Raw genomic sequence first — 26,888 nt, 5'->3', positions numbered from 1 at the left:
CAGCACTTAAAATATTTAGCTAATGCAGTCTTACATGAACTGAAAGTCCTGAAAAATTTTAATATGTAAATTAGGTTGATTTATTGCACATATAGCTTGTTATTTATACTATGCTATATAGTTGTTTATTCTAAAGTATATTTCTATGACTATTTGCACCAATGTGTGCATGTTTTTAAACCTAAAAATGCAATACTATACAATTTGGCAAGCTTTTGAATGTTCCTAATAACTTGTCTTTACTAAAATGTGGAGAGTTTACTTACTTGTAGCAAGATGCAGTGAAACCTGTGTATAACAATAAACCTGTCTATAGTGATATTTTCCTTGGTCCCAGAAAAATGTCAAACTGTCTATAAAGATAACCTGTCTTTAGCAATATTTTTTTTAGATCCCAACAGTATCGTTGTAGACAGGTTTTACCAAGGGTTTGGCCAGAGGAAATGTAGGTCCTTTTAAGGACCCTTCACAAAATTCTGATTAGCCAAAAGGACCCATCACAAAATTTTGATTGACCAAATCGAACCTTTCATGAACTAATTTGTTAATAAATGAGTACGCAAACCAGAAATCTAATCTATGTTGATGGATAAGTTTTGGTTGAACATTTTGAAATTTCACAAAAAGATTTGATTTTTCACAAAAAAAATTTTAAATTCACAAAAATAGGACCCTGTAAAAATTCCTAGACAGACCCCTGTTTACTGTATGAAGTATAACATATATATATGTATACATGTTATAACCATTGAATTGCCCCCCCCCCCCCTTATGTCAATAACATGCCTTCCTTTTTAAACTTCTTCTTCATCAGCACAACAGCCTGGCGCAGGTCAAGGCTTTCTCCGTCTGCTTCCTCCAGGCAGTACGACACATTGCCAGGTTTGCCAGGTCCATTTTAAACTTTTTAGTGTTTTAAATACTTTTTGTGAAGCTTAAGAAAAATAAGCTTTTTAATTTTTTTACTTCAAAATGTTCCTAGTGATTTTGTTCAGGGAATATAATTTTGAATTGTGCAGCTGAAAAGATACCTATTTTATAATGGCAACATTTAAATTACTTACTCAGCAGCTTATCTTGTTTGTGTTGTTAACATTTGTTTTCACTTTTTATTTTGCAAATTTGTAGATTTTTTTAAAAGTACCAATACTATACTATAAAAAAGAGCTTACTCTGGATCAAATTTATTTTCGTTGAATGTTTTAAAAATTCTTTTGCATTTGTTACATACGTACACTATTATGTTTTCATCTTTGTATGATTTTTTTGTTGTTGCAAAATCTCTTGGCTTATCGAATATGATGCACTACTTACTAATTTGTGGAACCTTGCTACCTACTACAGGGGAACTCTTTATTTGTACACAGTTCATTCCAGAAGGCAGTTTGAATAGCGATTTGTACAAATGGCAAATAATTTTTTCATGTAAGATACAGTCTAAATTGAATTAATCCGTTCATGATCAGATGTTTGCTTATTTAAACCTTTGAAAAACAGTTCATTTTCAGTACTGTACGTGAAATACACAAAAAAAAAATTTAACTGCACTTCGCTTTTACTGAGTTGAGCTGATGACACACGTGGAATGCGGGGAGGAGGAAGAGGAACGTTACTCTTTGAAAGGGGAGTCAACTTTTATAAAAACGCCAGAAGTCCTTCAGGTGTTTTCTTTCTTTAGAATGTTATATGTTTTATTTGTCTTATAACCTATCAAGTGTTACGTTCCTTTGACCAACAGCATTGTCATTAACCACAGCAGTATTCTATTGTCATTTTTTCACCAGTCTCTGTTTTCTCCCAGTGGTACCTCAGTTCTTTCATTTCTGCTGTGGAAATGCTTTCTTCTACAACCCAAAGAAGGTTCTTCAACTTCAACCACTTCTTGCTACTCCCTGTGCATGTGCAGTTCTTGGAATTATACAATTAAGGCAGTGAGAAGCAAATTGATGTGAGTGGACATTTTCAAGTTCTGAGTAAAATACATTTAAAGGTAGCCTTTCTAGGTAGGTTTTCATTGATTTTTTTCTAAATCATGCAGTACAGCAACACCTGCCAGGGCTACTAGTATTATCTCTTGCTCCAAAACAAAGGAGAGGTTCATCTCCCAATTGTATTGGTTATCAGGGTTGAGGCTGGGTTCAAAAGTTCTTTAGCATAAAAGCTAAAATTGATGGAAAAATGTTAGCAAAATGCTAAAATGTTACACATTCTCATATATTTATATATGCCTCAGTGTGTTTCATCTCCGGTTGAAAATAAAATTCATATTTCATTTGTGACATCCTTGAAGAAATAAGTACAACAGCAATTTTTTTTAAAACATTAAATAAAAAAAGAAAACATGATTGGTGTTTAGAATGTTGCAGTCCCCTCCTCCTAATAAAGCAGTTTTTGGGGGGACATAATGCTGGATAAGACTAATAGTTATTGAACTTAATTGTAGTTTAAACATCTTAGTTAAGATTTAAAAAAGATTAAGTTGATTATCGCCATGCACGCTTCCTCTCTAGGATCATACATTTCTTCTTTATTTAAAAAACTAATTTATTTTTTATTTGAGCAAAAAAACGAAAATGCATTGCTTTATTTTCGCAATTCAGATAGTGTTTTCGCATTATGCGAAAAATGCGACCGTAGCGGAAACCCTGTTGGTTATCCAGGGTTGCCACAAAAGTTCAAGAATGAAATTCCCTGACATTTCCAGGTTTTCCAGTCGCTTTTAGAAAAAAATCCAGGTTAATGAATGCCGATTTTTGCAATTAAATACCAATATAACGTATTTTTAATGTATATGAATCTACTTTATGAACCAAATAATGCTTAAAAAATTATCAATAATTGTAATCTATACTTGGAAGGTCACGATCAGATGAATGAGCAAGATCATTGCAGAAAATGCTCATAATTTCTCGCTAAGCACGGTATTTAAGCATGGTAGCTTAGATTTTTTTTTTCAAAAGAAACAAAACAAAATACAAAGATGTAAATCAGAACTTTATGATTTTTGTATTGAATATTTTTTTTCTTTCTTTTTTTTTTATTTTTGGAACCTTATTACATTCAGTCTTTAAAAATGAGTTTGAATTTTCTTTCTCTCACCTAGCAGGAAAATTTGCATATCTGGAACATGACATTTACCATACTTCAGCATTTTTGCCCAAATGGCGCAGCAGTTTCACCTATCAGATCAAAAAATTGGGAAGGAATTCCCTGACATTTCCCTTACCATTTTAGGTGATTTTCATTTTCCTTGACAATTCTAGGTTTTCCATGTTTTCCAGGTGCGTGGCAACCCTGTTATCTCCAAATTTTTATTTTTCGTACTGACTTCGTACCTTTTGCTTCTCACTGCCTCAATTGTCAGCTCTTTTCTGTGGTTTTTGATGAACTCCTGTAAGTGATTCTGTTCAAATAGCAGAGAAGCATTGAAATAACAAATTCAATTTTACTTGAACCAGTTGGACAAATAACGAGTTGTACAAATAGAGAGGATTAACTACTGAATTCCATTGTGTCTTTTGATTTTTCCTACATCATTTGAAAAAATCTGCTGTTAAAAAAATGCAATGGTACTTGCTAATTTAAAATGAGAAATTGAATTGGAAATATTTCCAGCTTTAATTAGATTTTATTCTTAGTTTTGTCATTATCAGAACTAATTAAAATTATTTATCAAGTTTTTATAACAATATAAGACGTAATATGTTTATATTTTGTGTAGACGTTTAATAAGTAAACCAGCATCCTTCTAGAACAAATTGCACAAAATATTGTGTTCACTTTTTTTGAGGTTGACGGCAAAACCTTTGTTGTTTATTTGCCTATTCAAATTGGTTATCATTTTCTGCTTGTGCAGTTAAACATTTACATTTTAATTTGATACTATAGGTCTACCAAATCTTACACCTTCCCTCTGAAAAATTTCCACCAACATCTCTGTATTTATATCCAGTCGGGGATCAGAAGTCAAGAGCAGACACCTTTAAAAGTGCAGGACTATGCTTTTTACAACAGTATCCATCACCTGAATTATTTTTTAGCACTTAAAAAAGTCACTGTGGTCCCTGATGAAAAAACCGTCAAAAAGTGCCTCTAAAAATTCATTTGAAAAAAAAATTGAGATTTATCTCCAAAAGCTAATGTTTCTAGCATTGGTCCTTCGTTCTCAATTCAGATAAAAATTATCCAAAGTTAATTCATTTTTAGGTCTTGATTTTTTTGAAAGTGTTTCATCATCTGAACAACAGACAGAATTCTAATCAATGATAAAACTGAATTTCTTCTATTCCTTATTTTTTAAAAGTTTGGCATGTGTTTTCATAATTGCTGTTTTAATTCTGTTTTTTTACAATTGGATTTACTTTTTCCACAGCATTTTATTACATTTTGCACAATCTGTTTTTACCATTTTTTTTTGTCCTTTCCTTTCTTTGTTTTCTTACTTCTTCTGATTAGGTGTTATTTTTTTGGTACCCATGCTTCATTTAAAAAATTTAAAGGGTTTTAAAATTTTCTATGTGTTAGCTTTGTTTTTTTTATATTATTTATTTTATTTAAAAAAAAATCTGTTTTGATACTCATTCATTTTGAGAAACGGTACCAGTTACTGCATCACTTTTTTAAATAATCTCTTTCTCGATTTTAATTCCATTTTTAGCTATCTGACTAGTTAATTTTAAGCATTTCCAGGCAGTGATTCCTTCCAGTTAGATACTGTTCCTATCAATATAATTAGTCTGCTCCACTTTGTATAAATGCAAATGTGACTTTAAAACTCTGTTAAGGTTTTTTATTTAAAGTTTTAAAAATACTGTATGAAATATTGGAAAAAAAGCTTTGAATCCAGATATATTTTAAAATACCCAATGATATTAATTTTTGCAATGTATTATGCAATATTGTATTCATTGTTGAAAAAAATAAAAGCTTTTAATACAGATATATTTTAAAATACTCTATGATATTAATTTTTGCAATGTATTATGCAATATCTATTTTATTTTTGATGTTTATTTAAGTTCATAATAAAAAGGTTATATTGTGCAGATATTGTTTAAAATGTGAAATTATCTATGCTAATACTAATATCACAAGCAGCAACAGGCCCAGCTAGGTTGGTCCTAGTCAATTTATCAACCCATCCCCTTCCCCCAATATTGGAGTATATATTATAAGAGCTCTCTTATAATAAATATTCCATGGCATGCAACAGCTGTTTTCAGTTAACTATTTCAAATGTCTGCAACCCTATTGAACTACTAATTTTATTTTTTTTAATTTCAAGATTAGTTTAGGATTTGTAAAACACTGACCCATGATTTTGCTTATATGTGCAGAGTTTTAGCCCAGCAACATCCTCCCCTTTAACAAGTTTAAGTAACTGGATCATGTCCTCTGTTACTCTCCTTTGCTCTGCATTTTAAGCAAGGAATTATAATCTAAATTCATAAGTCCTTTTTTCTAACCTTGTAGCCCTTCTTTGAATCTTTCCCAATAAGTTAGAATTTCTTTCTCACGATAAGAATATCTAACTGAACTGCATATTTCAAATAATGTATTTGCTAAAAATTTATATTTAAGTATGAAAAAAATATGGTTTAAATTTCTTATTTCATAAGAGCTGAAAGTTTGCTGCTACTAACTATATAAAAATGGTTGTACTTTCTATTAATGCTTGTTACCAATTAATGCATAATTAATGTAAAATTTGTGTTCTGAAATGTTAGCTGTTGCACTGGTATTTTCCAGTGACATAAAATTGAAATCTAGTATTTTTTTAAATTAAAAACTAAATAAATGACGAAATAATAATTTCTCACTAACCAAGTAATATTAACATTTGTCCTTCACAGTAAATTAAAAATCAACTTGATAAACACACAAATTTGCAGTCTAAATTTTATTGTTCTGTCTTGTTGAATGAGGTTACATCCATAAACTGACATCTTTTTGCATTGCAAAACAGATTCTTTGTAATCCCAAAACACATGACTCCCCCCCCCCCCACAAAGTTGTGCATTTACAATGTTGATTTCAGATTTACTTCTTATTTTAAAGGTATTTATCTACTTACTCATCATTCAAATTTTTTGAATTATTTCCTGTAGCTTTTATCTGCAGAAAAGATTTTTTAACCTTTCTTTTTGAAAAAAAATATTTTGATAAATAACTGACAGCATTTTTTTTACCAACGATTTTTTCTTTCCTGGATGAAATATCTCAGTCAGTATTCAGCAGCATTTTGTGACTAAGTTTTATGTATTTCAATAATTTTATCCTAAAATATTTTTTGCACCACTTTCATATACTACATATTAAAATTTATTTTTTATTCATGATTCAATTTAAATATCAATGAAGATGCTTGAAATGATGTGATTAAAAAAAAAAAAAAACGTACACTTATTCTATATAAAATACTTAAACATATTTTCAATGCTATTATTTTTTAAATCTTCATACCTGAGATATTTAAAAAAAAAATTTTCACGCTGGCCACATACAGTTAAATAAAAAAAGAAAAATTAAAATTTGTTACATTAAATAAAGGCAGGGTTGTCCAGAGCCAAGACATGCCCCGCCTCCCCCCATAAAACTTACACTACTCCAATTCAAGAATTTCAATTTCAAGCACTTTTAATGCATGAAAATTTGTTTTCTGAGGCATAAAAACGTGTATTTTTTTCTTGTAACATCAATATTTTTAATAGGTATTTGTTCTTTTAAATAATTTCTTATAGCTAAGCAAACACACTTGTTTATTTTGCACATGCAATTCTTTAATTTTAAATATATAAAGTAGTTGTATCTTTGTTTTGTTAATTGCTCAATCTATTTGCACAAGTGTAAGAATTCTATGCATATATTTGCACTTCATTTCCGAAATTTTAAACTTTGGCTTTTAATTTTGATGTATTTGAACGTAAAGAAGTATTATGTACCATAATACGAAGGATCAACTTAAAAAAAATCATACTTGCAAAACAATAATTTGTATGTGGTTGCGGGTGTGACGATATGGTCACGCCCGAAACACGTACAAGAAGACTTTTTAGAAAATCGATACCTTATACAGTTGAACTTGCTTATAATGAGTGCAAAGAGACTGCGGTATTTCCTCCTTATAACCGAGTGCTCGTAAAAAATGGGTTCGTGAAAAATATCATAAAATTTATTCATGTTTGCTTTGTTGTTATATTTCTATGCAGTACCAAAGAAGTTGGTTATTTGATTTGAAGTGTCTTATTATCTCTTTCTTGTTGTTTCGAGGAACATGAGGTGGGGTCCGAAAAACATTGTCATTTGCTTATTTTTCTGCACTTAATAAGCCAACTATGTTGAGGGCTATTTCACTTCAAATTTTTCCCATTTGTCGTTATGGTGGTCGTTTTCATTTTTTCCTCTCTCTTGGCTACAATATCCTCGGCAGTATATCTTGAACAGGATAACTGTTCTTTTATGTCTCCTCTTAACTTTCGGTTAAATTCAAAATGTTAATGGAATTTTTCCAAATCTTTTTGATATCCTTGCTAAATTCAAGTGAGCTCTCGTTAGAATAGGGCTTGCTATAAGTGAGTTTGGCTGTATTATTATGATACATAGTGGTTCTTTATATTGAAATACATCACAATTAAAAGCCAAAAAACTTCTGAAATATAGGGCAAATAAATGCTAAAAAATGCCTTATTTGTGCAAATAGGTTGAGCATGAGGTTGAAATTTTTTAATTCATGTTAAATATTTTGAAAAAATTAAACTCCTCGCCAATATAAAGGAAATTTTCTCAGTGTGTTATATGCATTTTTGATTTCATGTTTTACATTTTATGAATATTTTTTGACATTTAGTTATTTTTGTGTTACCATTTATAACTTTATATCGTTAAGACTGTCATAGTTACTTTTTGTTGACATGTGCCGAATTTTATTTTAATACATCTAATATGACACATAAAATTGTGATATTGAGCCTGAACAATCGTTTCTGTGCCTTCTAGTGTTTTATATGTATGTATATATGTTTGTGAATGGAATTTTTGTACTGCCATGGATTGTATACGTTATTTTGTAATAAACATTCCGGTGCTACTTGCATGACTAAGTGGTGGTCTCTTTCCCTATCAAAAACGTATCGAGTTTCAAATTAGCCTATGCTGTTGTAATGTACATCAAATATTTCATTTGTTTCCAAGTCCCCTTAGACAAAATTATAATACGCAGCCTGAAGATATGGCTTTCACTCACTGTCCTATAAGCCATATCTACAAAATACACCAACAGCTCAGTCATTCCATCCAAGGACTGCAGTTTCGTGCTTTTTAGCGAAACTGCAGTCCTCGGATGAGCGAAACTGCAGTCCTCGGATGGAATCACTGAGCTGGAGATGATTTTATGTATTTCTGCCTTAGCCCTGTCTTAGAGCGGTAACTTCAAAATATAAGCCATATTGTTGGCTAAAGTAAAGGGTGTTTTTTAGAGGCGAATAACTAAGTTTAAATAAAGCAGAGATTTTGAAATTGGTTTTACTTGACAGATAATTTTTTGTCATTAATATTTGAATATGATTTTAGGCATGGGACCACTAAGGCTGGTGTACAGTTGCTGTGTAATCTGGAGGTCTCATTTTCACACTTTGCAGTAAATCAGGTTGTACGTCAGCAATAACGCTGCAAGTGTTCAGTCCTCGTTCCTGTGTTACCCAGTGTAGGCATGCAGCTAAATAGACCCTTGAGACAATGCAAACCCAAGGGAAAAAATCTATAAATTGGGCTTAACTAGCTTGGCAACGTACACATAATGATGAGATTAGGCAGCAGTGAGTCCAGACTAGTTTCGCACCTACTACAGAGACATCAAGTTGCATGAACGAAGATGGTTCATTTCATGAAATTGATCATTTGTCAAATGTTTATTTCAGTTGATTGTGTCACATACCAGCCATGATGGCTACATGGCCCTAAAATTATTTGCCAACTCTAGTCAATGTCATGAACATGGAAATGTTTTTGTTTCATTTCAGTTCACTGCAAAACTAGTGTGATTTGGCCATCACAAAACTTTTTTTTAATTTTTTCTTATGAATTTTTGGCTCTTACATATAATTGTGCTGAAGTGCTGAAAAAAATTGAAATACGGATAGCAAAATCTAAAAGAATTTAAAAAATAATGAAATTGTTGATTATGCAAAGTCAATTTATATTTGTATGATCAACATTGAACTAATACGAATAAACTTTGTTCAGAAAAATAGAAAGGGAAAACATAGATTGCACTAATTTCTTACTACCAATGAAAAAAAAATTATAATAAAGTCTGGTTCTGGCCTCATTAGGCATAATGCTAGACCAAACATGAGAAAGCAGGTCGCCTTGCAAGCATTTGGTGTGTTTAATACAATACCGAGATGAAAAGGTATAGCGAACAAATTAAAATATTAACTTTAAATGAAGCTGGAATGTCTGGCTCTAATATTGCAAGAAACTTAGGATGGTCCAAGGCTTTAATAAATAGTCTTCACAGAAGTCCTGAAGGTTACGGCAAAACTCGCAACTCACTGATCATGCTTTCAAGTATGAAGATCAGTAATACAGAAATTGAAAAATAGTAATGATGAATACTTCAGTCAACGTTAAGTATAACTAGATAACAACTATAAATATTTTCAAACATAACCAGGAAACCCTGGTTCATTAATTTCATCCCAATACCATTGCTATTTTTCAAAGTTTCCTGAAATAAAAAACAAAGGAATAAAATAATTTCATTTTAATTAAATAAATAACACATTTTAAAACAAAACATTTATCTTCTTTCATTTGGAGATTTGGATCTGGATGGACTACGTCTATGACGATGGCGATGATGATGTTTTCTTTTCTTCCTACTGTGATGATGACTCTTCATTCTGAAAAAAAGTAAAAAAAGTTTAATAAATATACGTTGGAGAGAACCAACAAATACTATAATATGAATGGAGTCCAGAATTAACAGGCAGATTTGCACAATTCAAACAATAGTATTTAAAATATAAAACTTAGTGCTTTAATTTTCCAAATAAGTTAACTTAAATAAACAAAATATAACACTACAGAGTACCTTTCAATCCCATATCATAATAAAACGAACTTTTGTTCTAAATTTAAAATTTTGGACTGAATTCAAAAAAATTGTAAACACAGAAATATCTTGGAAAGTAAAACCCCCCACACATTTAAAATAAATCATGCACAGAGCCCAGATCATATGCAATACCGAAATTCGTTCGGAATAACAGGAATTTTGGGTAAGTAAGGTTTGGATTAGCAGGGTCTACTGCAGTTATTGTTAAAAAAAAATGTGCCGTTGTTAATGTAGACCAACATTTTTACCAACTTTACAATAAATTTCACCAGCTTGGAAGTACAGTAGAGTCACACATTATCAGAAAGCAATTCGAGAATTAAATTAGAGTCGCCGCTGTTTATATGAATTCTGTTTGCCCTAAACAGTTTTGATTCCATAAAGTGGCTGATTCAATAAAGCAGGATTTTATTCTGTTTTTAACAATTTAATTCATTAAAGCGGTTGATTCAATTTACCACCGATTCAATTAACCGGCGTTCACTGTACTACAAAATATAAATCTCTAACTAACAAAAGTTATATTCAACAAATATGATTTCTGAATTTTTGCAGAGATTCTACTGTGTTACACTTGAAAATTTACAGGCAGATATATACAGCGTGTAGCAGCACAAACCTGTATCTAATGTTCTACACACAATTCATATTTTTAAAGTCCTCTATTAAGATATAACAATACTAGACTTTGCTCATCATTGATACAGAAATCATGCATACAAATGCTCTACAGGTTGAAATAAATCTAACAGTTACCATTGAATATCATTGGCAAGCAGGTGGATCCCAAACCTAAATTTTTGAGAGTGGAGAAATTCCAAATTTACGGAATCTAACTCCAATGTTTAAAAAAATAAATAAATAAATAAAATGTGTGCATGTATACATACTTACAGCTAATGAGAAGAGATTTTAGATATAATTTAAACAGAGGTTCAAAACAAATAAGATTGCAATATTGCAAAACTGTCTCCAAATTCATCAATCAAAACTTGCTGAATAAGAAAACATTTTGGCTTGGGACCTTCCATCAGGGTGCCCGTTTGCAAGAAAAAAAATTACCTTAACGGAAGACTTCCTGATGTAGATGGTAATGATACGTCAAATAAACTTTTAGAATTGGCTTTTTTCGAGCAGGAGCTTTCACTTGAACTAGAGATTGAATGCAGGCTAGAAGAGGAGATAAAGAACATTTAAAATGGCATGCTCAGTCTACCTCAGAAATTGAACGAAATATTGCAATGACAAAAATCACACATTTTAGAAAAATTCCAGAGCCCTAAATAAATAAACAATAGCTAATATTTGTTGAATTAATTTATTCATTATTTATAAAAATCAAGAAATAATTGTAACATACAGATATACAGTAGGTGCCGCCTAATGTGATCATGGTTAATGTTATCATTCGCTTAATATTATATCAGAATCACGAAGTCCCAGAACACTTGTATATTAACACGTGTTAAAAAAGTCGGATATTGTGATTTGTGTCTTCATTTATTGTAATCACTTTTTCATAAACTTTGAATTTTCCCCTTTTTTTCTTCCTCAAGCAACAGAAATACAAAGACAAACACCGACATGTAGCTTCCGGGAAAATAAGTTCCCTTCTTATCAGCAAAGCAGAAGAATTTTTTTTCTCTGTTCAGTTACACTTCTTTAGTTTTTGAAGTTTTCTTTAAAACTTCACTCTGAACGGTCAAACATTTTGGCCATGGAGAAAGAGTGCAATGATTAAACAATTTAACTTTTACAGAAAAATTTAAGACACTTTGACAATTTAATCATAATGAGTCAAAGCAGTACAACTAAAATTTTCTCAGCCATTGCTTTGTAAGTTAGAAACAAAAAATCGTTACAAGATTGAAATCAAAGTGCAGCTAGATAAAAATTTAATCAAATCTGCTTTAAAACAGTGGTTTACAAATGTCAGAGAAAAGGATGCGCGAGTAACCGGTCCGTTACCGCAGAAAAAACTTCACTTTAAAAACTTTTTTCTTGCTTTCAAAATGGACAAAGGCTTTGCAGTATCGGACGGATGGTTTAGTCGATGGAAAAAACGAGCTATTCCATTCTGCTAATTTATAAGTTTAAACTACGTTTAATTTAGTCATTGCAATTTTAATTTGCAGTTATAAAAAGAAATGCTCGTTATTGAAAAAACATAATTTTGTGGGTCCTGGATTCTTTTCAGTTATTGTTATCAATCGGTTATTGTTATCAAGTTATATTTGTCCCAAAGTGATCACATTAAGCGGCATCTACTGTAGTTGGTTTCATCAAAAGTTATGATACAAGTTAAAGTTAGTTTTGTGTCCAATTTGCAAACTAGTTTAAAAGAGCTCAGGGGGAAGAGATGGGTGAGGAGTGTAGGATTTGAAAGAATTGTATGTGTTAATGAAGAAAGCTACCATCCACATAAATACTTCAGTGTACTAATCAAGTCATTGCATTTAAAAATGCATTTAAAGGAAAATATTATACTAATCTGAAGCTCCATTTTTTTTCTTTTTAAATTAAACTACTTATAAGCAATGCTTGAGTGGAGTTGAAATTGAGAAATTAAAATATAGAAGAGAAAAATATTTACTAAAAATCAGTGAGGGAAAACAAACACACAGTTCATTTTCATAATAAGCGGATAAGGGACTTTTTCCTTCTCCTTCAGATAGACTTAACTCTCTATTTTACAATTCCAAAACAAACATGGGAAGACACTACAATTGTCTTTTTTTTATTTGCTGGGTACTGACGAAGGCAGCAATTGCCCTTGAAATTGGTCTGCCTATTTTAATCTATTTTTTGCGCCCAGTAGCGGATTTTAGAAGGGCACCCCTAAAATAAAAAATTAATTTAACTATTTCATTTTTTTTTAAAAATTGACTTCTCTGTATGACATGAAGAAATGTTTTACAGTTATTTAAAAAGAACGAAAAAAGACACAAATCCTATTTGAATAAAAGCATTTGTAATAAAGTATGTAATAAAGAAGAAATACTAGAATCAGAGACTCGGCAAAAATAGTCAGAGACCAGAGCGCCAGTTTAACTTCCTGGTTTCGAACTCAAAGGAACGTAATTCGTCTGTTAATTCTTCTTTGTTAGAATCAGTAATTGACATTTTTTTAAAAAATGTGTGAAGATATGCCTAGAAAAGTCATTTCAATCCAAGAAGCCATTTGCGAAATAAGATTTTTTTTTCCAGCTTATAAAAGATGCAAAATGAAATAAATCACATGATAGTTTCTTGGCAAAACCATATATAACTTTCATTGAAAAATATCAGCTGGAACATAGCTTTAATATGACAATAGTTACAAAGCAATTGGTCTCTAGTTTCTTGAGAAATCCTTAAAATTGTGTTTTTTCAATTTCTTGGACCCCCTGTAAAAATTATTTCTGTATCCGCCTGTTTGCGCCTACTGACCTTGCACAATTTTAACACATTTTGAGCTAATAGTTCAACTTTAATATTGATTTATGGTACATAAAAACTTGCCTTTTAGGTCCTGGAGATATAATTGAACTATTACTGGGCGTGCTTGGAAGGGAAGCAGATAATGCAACCTAAAAAACACAAAAAAAAAAAAAAAAAAAAAATTGTTCTGAAATATATTCCATGATATGTTAAAATTTTAAAACTAAACCATCTTTAAATTACAAAAATAAAGCTCTTACTCATTCAGCTTTTTTTACTAACTCAAATTTATGCATAACATGCAATTGTATTAAACTTAAAATGATACATACAAGGGTTTAGGAGTTTTTCAGTGTATTTTAATTAATCTGACAATCATTTTTGATATTTTATTCACAAATCTCAAGAAATATCCCAATAAACAAAAATCATAGAACCAATGGAAAAACTAGCATGCATGCATTCTAACATCTTTACTAATAATAAAGCAGAAAGTCTCTCTGTCCGGAGGATGTCTGGATGTCTGTAGGATGTCCGTAGGATGTCTGTGACGCGCATAGCGCTTAAACCGTTCGGGCCGATTTTCATGAAATTTGGCACAAAGTTAGTATGTAGCATGGGGGTGTGCACCTCGAAGCGATTTTTCGAAAATTCGATGTGGTTCTTTTTTTATTCCAATTTTAAGAAAAAAAGTATCATAAATTACGAAATTATCGTAACGTGGAACCGTAACATGGGCACAAGCCAGTTGGCGAGATACGAAATTATCATAACGTGGAACCGTAACGTCGGTACAAGCCAACTGGCGAGAAAATTCACTATAAATTATTTGTAAATATACAGGCGAACCAAAAGACCTTTTGATTTTTCTATTGCGGGCGAAGCCGTGCGGGTATCACTAGTTTTATATAAAACTTAAAATCAAATAAATCTACATAAAAACCAACAGCATCCTTTGCACAATACTGGTAAACAAAACCTAATAATTTTAAAAATCAAACATCCTAAAATGGCAAGGTTAATGTAGATTTATTTTTATAAAATACAGGATGTAATATTTAAAGTTTAGTTACTTATCTTTCACAAAGGTGAAAACTTGTTGCATTCAAAGCCTTTTCAGCATACATTATTGGCATTAAGTATTAACCAACAACCAGATTTTTCATCTTTTATCAGATATCAAAAGCTCTACAAGTAACAAGTTTATTAGCATTTACAGTGAAGCACTGTTTATAAGTTTCTCTTTTAACGTTTTTATCAATTATATGTTTTTATAATTGGTCCCTGCAAAGTCTAATACACATTAACTTATAACTATTATATGTTTTTCCGTTTGTACGCTTTTTTCTTACAGTCCCTTGAAAAACGTATAAATGGTGCTTCACTGTATTTCCATTAACTAAGAACTTTTATAGAGAACTAGTGGCACCCGCACGGCTTCGCCCGCAATAGAAAAATTAAAGGTCTTTTGGTTCGCTTGTATATTTACAAATAATGTATGGTGAATTTTCTCCCCAGTTGGCTTGTACCGACGTTACGGTTCCACCTTATGATAATTTCGTATCTCGCCAATTGGCTTGTGCCCATGTTACGGTTCCACGTTACGATAATTTCGTAATTTATGATACTTTTTTTCTTAAAATTGGAATAAAAAAGAACCACATCGAATTTTCGAAAAATCGCTTCGAGGTGCACACCCTCATGCTACATACTAACTTTGTGCCAAATTTCATGAAAATCGGGCCGAACGGTTTAAGCGCTATGCGCGTCACAGACATCCTACGGACATCCTACAGACATCCTACAGACATCCAGACATCCTCCGGACAGAGAGACTTTCTGCTTTATTATTAGTAAAGAATAATCACATTAAAAAAAGCTATAAATAGATAAAACAGCAAATATTATTCTAAGGATACCAAGAAAAGGTGCAAGTAAGGAAAGAAAAAACATGCCACTTGACACTATCTCAAATACTGACCATGAGTACCTGTATCCAGGGCATATTTTGTATAGGAACTCAGAGTTTAAGATCTGCATTTCTTTGCATTTTTGATGAATTTTTTACAGATTAAAATGAATTTCTATTTATGAACGAATATCAGTTCTGAAAAATATGAGGCTCCAGCACCCTTTTGCTAGAAATTAAGCCACTGATGCATCATACAGTAGCATTTCTGTACACTTAGGACTTTTTTTCATATGAAAATCAGTACAGAAATTAAAAAAAAGGTTTAACTTAAACGACCAGTATTTTTATGCATTTATATTTTTATACAGGGTGTTCCGTTTTAACCTGCAAGACCTTTATTTTCGCAACCATTAGTCCATAGATGTATACTTCCAATAGCAAAAATATTCAAAATCAGGTGCTGAGTTAAGATATTGAAAGTTTGAAGTAAAAATAAAAATGAGTCAAAAAATACAAAATTTAACATTTTATAGGGGCCTTAGGTCCTTTAACTAGTATTTAGAGAAATAATTTCCATTGAAAACTATTACTGTCACAATAAACTTGACATTTGTGCAACCAAAACTCAAGAAGATATTCAAGTTTAAAGCTTTTTGGGACCATACAGAAGATGAGATTGGAACTTATTGCCTTTTCAAAAGAATGACTGGTTGTCAAAGTTAAAAAACCAAGTATTTATATTTTTTATTCTATTCAAAAATAAATGCAAAAGTTATGCCATGATACGCAAAGTACACCACAAAGTCTTGAACAATTTGAAAAACCACACTTTATACACACATATAATTTTAAACCCTTGTAAACAGCTATATTTTCCCCCAAAAGGTGTTATTGACAGCGAGTGTAATAAAGTGGTGCAAGTCAAAAAACGATGCATTTCATATCTCGGTGAATATTGGTCGTACTAATTTCAAACTTTTTGAGTTGGAATTGTTTTTCAATGGAGATTATTTCCCAAAGCATACGTTAGGGGATCTGGGGCCCGTATAAAAAGTTAAAATTTGCATCCTTTTACTCATTTTTATTTTCACTTCAAATTTTCAATATCTTAACGCTGCATCTGATTTTAAACATTTTTGCAATAGGAAGTATGCATCTAAGACTAACGGTTGCGAAAATAGAGGTCTTGCAGGTTAATGCGGACACCCTGTATATGAGGGTTTATATCGCAAAGAAATTTATTCTGTGTAACGATCCATGTGAATTTTTGCAGTAGTGAACCATGAATACAAGGCTACAGTGAACCAATATGCAGCGAACCACATTTGGCTATATCCAACCATGAATGTGAGGCTGTAGTGAACGAATAGTATTCATTATATCGAATATTGAGTGTTTGGCTAAATTAAACCAGGAGTATGTGGTTATAGTGGGAAGTAATAGTAAATCAAAAGTATGAGGTTAAAGTGGTGTAAGTCACTAAACTGGTTGTATCAATGTCAAACTTTTTTTGTTGGAATTATTTTTCAATGAAGATTTTTTCCCTAAATAGAAGTTAGGGGACCTGGGGAACGTATAAAAAGTTAAATTTTGTACTTTTTGACTCATTTTTATTTTTACTTCAAACTTTCAATATCTTAAATCGGCATCTGATTTTGAACATTTTTGCAATTGGAAGTATACATCTAGGACTAACAGTTGCAAAAATAAAGGTCCTGCAGGTTAAAACGGAACACCCTGTATATTATATTACTGCATGTATATTCTGCAGTATTATGTTAGTATGCAACTTTTAAATAGTAGATTTTTAGCCACTTCTTTTTCCGATTTGCACATATGAGGCAGTGAGAAGCAAAGAGATTAAGTGTTTATTTTCAAGTTTTGAGCAACACATGTTTAAAAATAAGGTTCTAGATAGGCTTTCATAGAAATTTTTTTCTAAATCATGCTGTATGACAGAACCTACCAGGGCTACCAGTACCATCTCTTGTTCCAAGACAGAGGAGAGGTTCACCTGCTTTGTAATGGTTATCTCCAAATTTTTAATTTTGTCACTTACATCCCTTTGCTTCTCACTGCCTCATATAAACAATAATTTAAACAGAATAAATGGACAACTTTCATAGTTTTGAAGGATCAAAAAAAAAAAAAAAAATAACTGGGGAATGCCAAAAAGAGGAATTTCATGCAAAACAGGAAACTGCAAATATTTAAAAGAAAATGAGTACAAAACAATTCACGGCTTCAAGTACAAAATCTGCTTAAAATTTTTATAGGAGACCAAATCTTTAATTTAGTTCCAACTGCTGTTGTTCCAAAGATACACTTGATAGAAAGGAGAAAATAGTTTTCTGAAGTTGGTAAAAAATTCTTTTCGCTCTTAATTTTTTGAAAAATATTTACAAAATTTTCATATAAGTATATGAAAAAAAAAGACATAAAAAAAAGAGGAAAACATGGCTCTGTGAAAGAATTTCATAGTCAAAACGAGGGGGGGGGGGATGCACAATTGAAAATGAATTTAACATTATGCTACAAAATTAAAATCTATGCAGAATTTATACATACATTCAAAAGAGATTTCCTTTTATGGAACTAAATTTTAAAAGAACATTTTAAAATTTCAATTAACCTACAGGTCTGTCTACAATTAAATTATTGCATAATAGCTATATTTTAATTTTCACAAACTTTTTAAATTTATAAATGAATGCAAAATTTCTTGGCCAAAAATTTGATACTCTACCAGTGCTTGGCACAGAACATTTTATAAATTAGATTGCAGGAACTATTTTAACACAAAACAAGACGATGAAATGAAGAAAACTTATTTGAAATCCTTAAAAGAAACATCTAAACTAAACATATTTCTGAAATTCAAATATCAACAAGATAACATAAATCATCTTACATAAACAGTCTGTAACATTTCAGCAGCTTCCTTGTTTTCTTTATAGTAGGTGAGAGAATGTGTCAAACTCTCTTGAGCTTTATGATAGTCTGAATTATCTATGTGTCTGTTAGGAATGAAACAAAACTTAATTGAACTTACATACTTGAAAACGGCAAAACTAAATCTAATAATAAAGGTCCTGTTCAAATAGGCTTACAAATTAACCCAGGTTCACCATGCACTAATCAGGAAGAAGAATTCTAATCAAGTCAACGGTTAATTAAGAGCCATTGTCTGTAAGAATCAGGCAGTTTAAAGCATTTGTGATTGTTGACATTTTTAATTATTTTTATTTTCACATATGTTGTTCCTTATCATAAATGTAATGTAAATCCGAAATTTGAGCTTTGTCTGACTCACCATTTTTGAGAAAACAATTTTTTTTGTTTAGGGGGCGTGGCACATTTTTGCCGGTTTTTCAAATTTGCAGATTTTAATGTGCTTGTTGCTTGAAGGGCCCTTATAATGACATGGATTTTTTAATTCCATATTACTATATGGTCTTGTTAGATACTGTTACAGCTGTCAAATCGGTGACACTACGAGGGCGATGCCCACAAACTCAGTTTAAAAATGACCGAAAATGAATTTTTTTTCTATATTCAAGGCCAATTTTCTCAAAGCGCCTTCATGATGACACCAACATTTTTAGATCATTTTCTAGCCACACTTACATACATCAAAAATATGTATCAAAATCGGCGTCACTATAAGGGCGCCAACAGATATTGGAACTTTTATTCAATAAATTTCACAAAAACACAAATATTTAGAATGTAATTACAACTGTCGCCCTTATAGCAGATATCTGATACTACATTAGGTTGATAATCAACATGTTTGTCTAACATTTGCACACAAAAAAATCGGTGTCACTCCTATTATTTTTGGAAATATAATCGTTCCAAGTTAGTACGTTATGGCGTTTTTTTTAAATATTTATTTATTTAATATTTCAGGGTTCATACTGTATTCGGATGAAAAAATTCCATGACTTTTCCAAGACTTTTTTATGACTTCATAAAAAAATTTCATGACCTTGTTACATGAAGAGACTAGTACTATTTAATTTCAAACTGGAAGTTTTTTGGAAATGAGCATTAGCGAAACTTCTACATGAATGCTTCTACCTCATCGAAGCACTTACTTGTGATTGAAAAATATCAGTGTACACCTAAAAACTAAACTATTCTTATTTGTCTTCATCATATAACTTTTAGTAAAGTTAGTAAAACTACAGGGAATGAAATATAATGGTACTTAAATGTCTAATAATCTTTATAAACAGGCAGAGTGATAATGAATGGAAAAAGGTTGAATGAGTTATTACTAAGTTTCAATAAATTTGCTTCAAAGGTTACCTTCAAATGCAAAGCATCAGCAGTGCATTTAAGCATGCACATAACTTGACAGTACTTTGATTCATTGAAGAAAAAGCATTCTTTAGTAAATTCACGTTTCTAAACCAAATATTTATATTAAAAAAAAAAGAAAAACATTCAGTAGCGAATAAATCTTCTGATTCAAATGTACTTGTTTACTTATTTGCACATTTTCAAATGCATATAAATTAGTAGGTTCAGAAATTCCTGAACATAGGGTTTGATTCCTGACATTGAACGTAGCATTGGGTCGCATGTATTAGTTCTGCGGGCCGTATGTTGGACAGTACTGTTTTAGAGTATTAGAATTCTCCTATTCCTGTGTTTTATCACCTAACCAAAGATCTTCATTTTCTAAAACTATCAACAAGTTGAGATAAACTCTGATAATTAGTAATAAAGTTCTTACGAGTGATGGAAACAAACTCGGATGCTTTTTAAGTGGGCGTGGCAAAATTAAGAATGTGCAAGTTTGCTACTACAGAATATAAAAGTCTTGAAAATAATGGTTAATGCAAAATGAGTGATGTCCAAGCAGTAAAATTACATCGCAAAAAAAGACGAGCAGCTGCTAGAGAAGTGGATATAATGAGATTTCAAAATTCAGAATTGTTTTTGGGATCGATCAATTTTCCAGTGTTAATATGTAGGACTGTTAAATCACTCAATATTTCTGATGCTCTTTTAGCAACTGTTACTTTCTCTTTGGCCAGGACATTTTTTCATGACTTTAAATAGTTTTCCATGACTTTGAACGAAAATTTCATTTTTCCATGACTTTTCCAGGTCTGAAATTCGTTAATTTTTTTTCCATGACTTTCCAGGATTTCCATGACCCGTACGAACCCTGATATTTTCACACCCAGATTTTTTTTTGTACATATTTATTTTTAATTTAATACAAAGAAGTGTACCTTATAACATAAACAGCTTTGGGCCGCAAGAGAGTCTTTTTCTTGAATAGAAAATGCCCGTTTTGATATAGGTACCAGGTGGATCTATTGTGCATAACATGTCTAGACTATTATACCAATACTTGTCTTGTTTTTTCCGGCCAAACAAATTTATTTATTCCAATTGTTCTTGACATGCATTTGACATAAACTTGCAAATGGTCAACTTCTACTCTTTTTCTGGGATACCATGTTTTCCCATGCTTTAGTGCTACAAAATTAGCAGTTTTCAATAACAGATGACCGTCTTTCTGAAATTGGTTTGACTTGATTCTTAATGTTTTCTTCGTTTTGGTCTACGTTATCCTCAAATTCAGTTTCAGATTCTGAATGTTCGCTTTCTTCAATATTCTCATTTGATGTATTGAGAATGCATTCGTTTTTTTTGTTTCTTCCATCGAAAAAAAAGGATAGGATTTGTTTCATAGTACAATACTCTGAAGCAACGAACAGTTTTTTCCCCGTTACGAACTGCATTTCTCATCTAGTGTGCAACTTGACAGGAATGTTGTTTTTTCCCAGTATTTTCACCAATCGTAAATTGTTCATATAAATACTCCTTCTGCTTTGAAGTGAACTTGAACTGTGCTCGTAAAGATAGGGACCATCCAATTTCATTAAATTGAACTTTTGGCAATGCAGGGGTATTTATTAGTTGAAAATTTGAAGCATTTATATAAGATGTTTGTAAGAGCTTCTCTCTATACATCTTTCGTATAAAATCCATTTGCAAGTTGAGGTCAAATGTATGTCAAGAACAATTGGAATAAATAGATTTGTTTGGCCAAAAAAACAAGATGAGTATTGGTATGATAATCTAGACATATTATGCACAATACATCTGCCTGTACCTATATCAAAACGGGCATTTTCTATTCAAGAAAAAGACGCTCTTACTGCCCAAAGCTATTTATGTTAAAAGATACACATTTTTGTATTAAATTAAAAATAAATATGTTCAAAAAAACTATCTGGGGGTGAAAAGATTAAATAAATAAATATAAAAAAACGCCATAACGTACTAACTTCGAACGATTATATTTCCAAAAATAATAGGAGTGACACCGATTTTTTTTGTGCAAATGTTAGACAAACATGTTGGTTATCAACCTAATTTAGTATCAGATCTCTGCTATGAGGGCGACAGTTGTAGTTAGATTTTAAATATTTGTGTTTTTGTGAAATTTATCGAATAAAAGTTCCAATATCTTCTGGCGCCCTTATAGTGACACCGATTTTGATACATATTTTTGATGTATGTAAGTGTGGCTAGAAAATGATCTAAAAATGTTGGTGTCACCATGAAGGCGCTTTGAGAAAATTGGCCTTGAATATAGAAAAAAATTCATTTTCGGTCATTTTTAAACAGAGTTCGTGGCCGTCGCCCTCGTAGTGACACCGATTTGACAGCTGTAATAGTATCTAAGAAGACCATATAATAGTATAGAATTTAAAAATCCATGTCATTATAGGGGCACTTAAAGCAACAAGAACTTTAAAATCTGCAAATTTGAAAAACAAGCAAAAATGTGCCACGCCCCCTAAACAAAAAAAAATTGCTTTCTCAAAAATGGTGAGTCAGACAAAGCTCAAATTTCGGATTTACATTACATTTATGATAAGGAACAACATATGTGAAAATAAAAATAATTAAAAATGTCAACAATCACAACCTTCCTGATCCTTACAGACAATTTTGCTCTTAATTGCATATGAAAACATTAAAGGACACTACGCACTGACGTCATCAACCGGGACGTGATCAAACGCCCCGGTTAACCGGTCAGCCTATTCCGACACAACCAAAATAGGCCCTCTTTTTAAATAATTATATACTGATTAGAATATTTAAAAAAATTAATTCAAAATTTAAGTAGAAACATTGGAGCAGTTCAAAAATTACAACAATCATTCGTTTAAAAAAAAAATCAGTTTTTTTTTAAAGGGGGGATAGAGCAATCAGTTGACAGTAAGAACCCCCTGCTGATTTTTTGCTGCATGAGGGACCAAAATTCAGAAACTGAGTTTATACTTTTTTGAAGTTATAAAAACTACAACTTTTAGGTTTGAAAAACATTTTGAAATAGACATAAGTTTAGTTTTTTCTTATTAGTGATGATAAATGCTCCTTGTAGCAGGAGAAAAAAAATAGAGGAAGTTCAGAGCAAAAGCAACAACATTTCAATGCATTTTTTGGGAAATAAAAGTTTTTAAAAGAAGGAAAATTGAACAAATGTGTTTCAAAAATGATTGAACACATACAATTTTTATGCTTGTGTATGAACAGGTTTCGTTTTTGCGATTGTGTTCGTTTTATTGTAGGAATTTTTCCTGAAATTCTAATCACTAAAAAATCCCTTTTTATTGAATTTCGGTATTTTGATGAAAATTTATGAGATATTTACTTTATTAGGGAGTTTGGGAGAAACAGGGCCGACGAGAGGCCATGTCAGCATAGTCGGAAACCAGGGGCCTGGCTCCATCTAGGAGCAGTATAATTTTTATAAGTTTAATGAGGGGTTAGGGTCTGGCGATCAAACTAAAAAGTGGCTCGCTTGGGCTCTCGGCTGCCCTGGGGAGAAAGCACTAAAATTAGGTAGTCTACCAACCAAATCAGGCAGCTATGACAGGAAACAAAAATACAGGTTATGGTAACCTTAATATAAAAATCAAAAATGCCTTTGAGTAAATAAAGATTTTTAAAAATTTGACTGAGAAAAAAAGGGGGCAAAGTTTAGATGTTTCTAGGAATGTAAAAACTGAAATCTAAAATATAACTACACTTTAGCCATCTGTACTAAGAGTGTTGACATATGCTCTCTGGCAGCAAAAAACGTTGAATCAATTTTCAATGCAGATTCCACATCTTCAACAGCTTTCTCTAACATTTTTGAAATGCTGTATCTAAAAAACAAAAATTTATTAAATACGTGAAACAACTACATAGGAACCTCATTTGTTCAGTCAATGTGGATTAAGAACCAATATGCAGATTTTTTAAAAATAATTTCAAATAAACAATAATTAAGATATTATACAAACACATAAAAACATTACTTTAAAAACAAATAAATTTAAATTTAAATACAGCAAGGACAGCCATTACAAATGCGTCAAACATTAGCTACCAGCTTGTTTAGCTCTCTTGGCTCCTTTAAGAGGATTTCTGCCTTCGGCTCAGTTACTTCCCATCCCGGCTGATGAGTGCTAAAAAGCACGAAACTGCAGTCCTCGGATGGAATGCCTAAGCTGGCAGTGTATTTTATGTACAGTGGCTCCCAAAAGTCTTCGTACACCTACGACTTTCAATGAAATAGGCCCCAATCCTTTGGTTAGAATTAATATTTCGGAATAGGTATTTAATTATAAGATCTATAATCAATTTTTAACAAAACTACATGAAAAGTTTTTAAAAAATATTAAAACTTAATTTTTTAAAAATCAAAAACCAAAAAGTGCCAGAAATTTTATCTTACAAAAGTCTTCGTACACTTTATAAAATGTCTATATATTATTGAATAATCTAATTTTTGATTAAGTTATTAATTAGTAGAATATTATACAGTATTCATAACAACTTTTAAATGTCTGGGAATAGATTTCATTCTTTTTCTTTTTTTTTTTTTTTTTGCGTAATTTCTGAGTAAGTGTTCTACCACACTTCGAGTCTTAAGGTTTCTAGCTCTATTTTCGTTTTAAAGCCCTATTTTTGTAATCTAGCCTCCAGATACCTCTAAATATGTTACATTAAGTTCAAATTTGGAGATTGAAGATGTATTTTCTAAACTTTGGGACAATTTTTGAGGCACTAGACGCAAACGTTGAAAACCGCGTGCTTCTTATCGTTATCTTGATAAAAAACAAAGTTGTTTCCAATAACCAAATTTTTGGCTAAGAGTTCATAATTGGTTTTTAAAATAATCAAAGGAACAGCATGATTCATTATTTCATCAAAAAATTACAAACTACCAAGTCCTGAAGCTGATATGCACCCTCACACTAGAACACCTCCACCGTCCTGATTAACTGATCCAAATTAGTTCTTAAGATTAAGTTCCTAATTTTTTCTTCTACTTACAGTTATACAACAATTTAACCAAAAATGCTGAATTAATTTTTATCTGTAAGTAAGACGTGATTCTAAAACGTTTTTAGCTTATTTATAATTGATTTTGCGACGAAAATGGTAAGCTTTCTGTTTTTCGCATGACCAAGAAAATTTCTGCGGGAAGAGGTCCCATTGAATCCAGCTAATCAGAGAACTTGGCGAACACTTTTAGGTGAAAATTAAATGTAATATGTTTTATTTAACTCTGCAGAAACTTTTACAGCACTCAAATGTGCATTTTTCATAAATTTTTTAACTTTAAATCTCCGATCACGTTTTGTCAACTTTGCCGGTTGACCTTTTCTTACCTTGTTTTCGGTCCGATTCCTTTCTTTAAAGCATTTTATCAAGCACTTTACTATACAAACAAATAAATTAACTAATTTAGAGACATTTCAAACCAATTTACCACTACTGTGGGGAAAAAAATCAAGTTTTGAATGGTGTTTGCGATTTTTAACGAATAGCAGCCATTTTATACTAATAAGCACAATATTAAGGAGTAAATAAACAAAAAATTAAAGCCAAATGACTTATAAGGGTCAACACAATGCAAGAATATTAATAAAACGGCATATGATAATTTTAATCATGAATTTATTCGAAAATATTTGAGTGTACGATGACTTTTGTGGCGTGTTATTTCTCTATCTCTTCGTTTTCTGACCCATTTCAAAAAGAAGATCCGTCAATATTTTGAAAATAACCAATGAATTGTATTTAGAATGATATAGGAATGATGTGGAAAAATAATGGACTTCATATTCGAATTCAGTTTCGAGTTATTTTGGTTTTACTAAAAAATTTCAAAGTGTACGAACACTTTTGGGAGCCACTGTATTTGCTTTTCAGATTGATAAAATGTACAATTCCTGCATAAACTGTACAATAAATTGCGTTAATCTAACAAACACTATGGTGTACTTCAAGCATCATCCCGACATCAATCCAACTAAACTATTAATGATAAAGCACATGTGTGGCTGTGCTTTATTCAAACACAACACATGTTTGAAACAGAAGAGACTGGACCACCTTTTGGTTAAGAAATGATGCGAAATTTTTTTAGCATTTCACAACAATTCTGTTTAATTTCATTACAAAACACTGCTTTTTACCGTAATAAACAGTTAAGTCTGCCTATTTAAGGATTTGTTTTCTTTATTTCATATTAACCAGATTTTCGATTTCTAGACTACCTTTGGTTCCAGTTGGTTTGGACAAATGAGATTATACTGTACTCATAAAAATTAGCAAGCCATTGTTTTTATTTTCTTTCCAAAAAGAAGATTACACTTATATATCACAGATAAATTTTATAACTAATCGAAAGATAAAATTTTGCTGATGCTGCTATTGATTAGAGTACAGGCTCTGCTGTTGCCATTTTTTGGTTTTTAACCTGAAACGATTGCTTAAATGTCCCTTTATTCAAAATTAAGAATCAAGATCTCACTGGCTTGCTGCCTATGAGATTCAAGACTTTTAATGAACAGTTTACATTTGGACACGTACATTGTACTTAAAAATTTCAATTGTACTTCCGAAAATATTGGGAAGCCAGATGGCAAGTAACTTAAGTGTTGATGCCTATCATTTGTATAAATAAATAAATACAAAAGGGGGTACAAAAGTTTATCATTACACTTTTTTAAAGAAAAGTATAATGATAAATTTTAGTACCTCATTCAAATTCTCACAAAATTATGCCTATAATAACTTCTAATATTTTAAACTCTATTTCTACCAAAATGTGCTCTGAATATGCTTGGAAACAATGCTTCAAACACATGACATTAATAATAAAGATAGAAAAGAAATAACAGTTGAAATTATTCAATTGAGAATCCTTAGTTTTTATAAAAGTTTAATAACATGTGCTGCCATTTAACACTAGAATTAAGGTGATCTTCATATACCTAGAAATACGACAGGGATCCTTTTGAGACCCCGAGAAAAAAATCTGCATAGTTCCCTACATAATGTTGCATATTTGAAAAAATTAGGTAAGAATAAACATATATAGAACCAAAAAACCAAACC

At 31.3% G+C, this 26,888-nt stretch overlaps 1 protein-coding gene across 1 annotated transcript in view; it reads right to left on the bottom strand.

Annotated features, from left to right (window-relative positions):
- Window positions 1-9,779: 9,779 nt before the first annotated feature.
- Window positions 9,780-26,888, bottom strand: part of LOC129226050 (tetratricopeptide repeat protein 14-like) — a 52,455-nt gene continuing 35,346 nt past the window's right edge. The window contains exons 12-16 of the mRNA XM_054860629.1: window positions 23,519-23,641; window positions 18,361-18,466; window positions 13,619-13,686; window positions 11,180-11,287; window positions 9,780-9,902 (exon numbers count right to left, since the gene is read on the bottom strand). Of these exons, the coding sequence (XP_054716604.1) occupies window positions 9,800-9,902; window positions 11,180-11,287; window positions 13,619-13,686; window positions 18,361-18,466; window positions 23,519-23,641 (508 nt within the window). The 3' untranslated portion in view covers window positions 9,780-9,799. The remainder of the gene's footprint in view (window positions 9,903-11,179; window positions 11,288-13,618; window positions 13,687-18,360; window positions 18,467-23,518; window positions 23,642-26,888) is intronic.

Source organism: Uloborus diversus, chromosome 7 (assembly GCF_026930045.1).
Source record: "Uloborus diversus isolate 005 chromosome 7, Udiv.v.3.1, whole genome shotgun sequence".
Classification (NCBI taxonomy): Eukaryota; Metazoa; Arthropoda; class Arachnida; order Araneae; family Uloboridae; genus Uloborus; species Uloborus diversus.
This window is presented reverse-complemented; position numbering and strand designations above follow the sequence as displayed.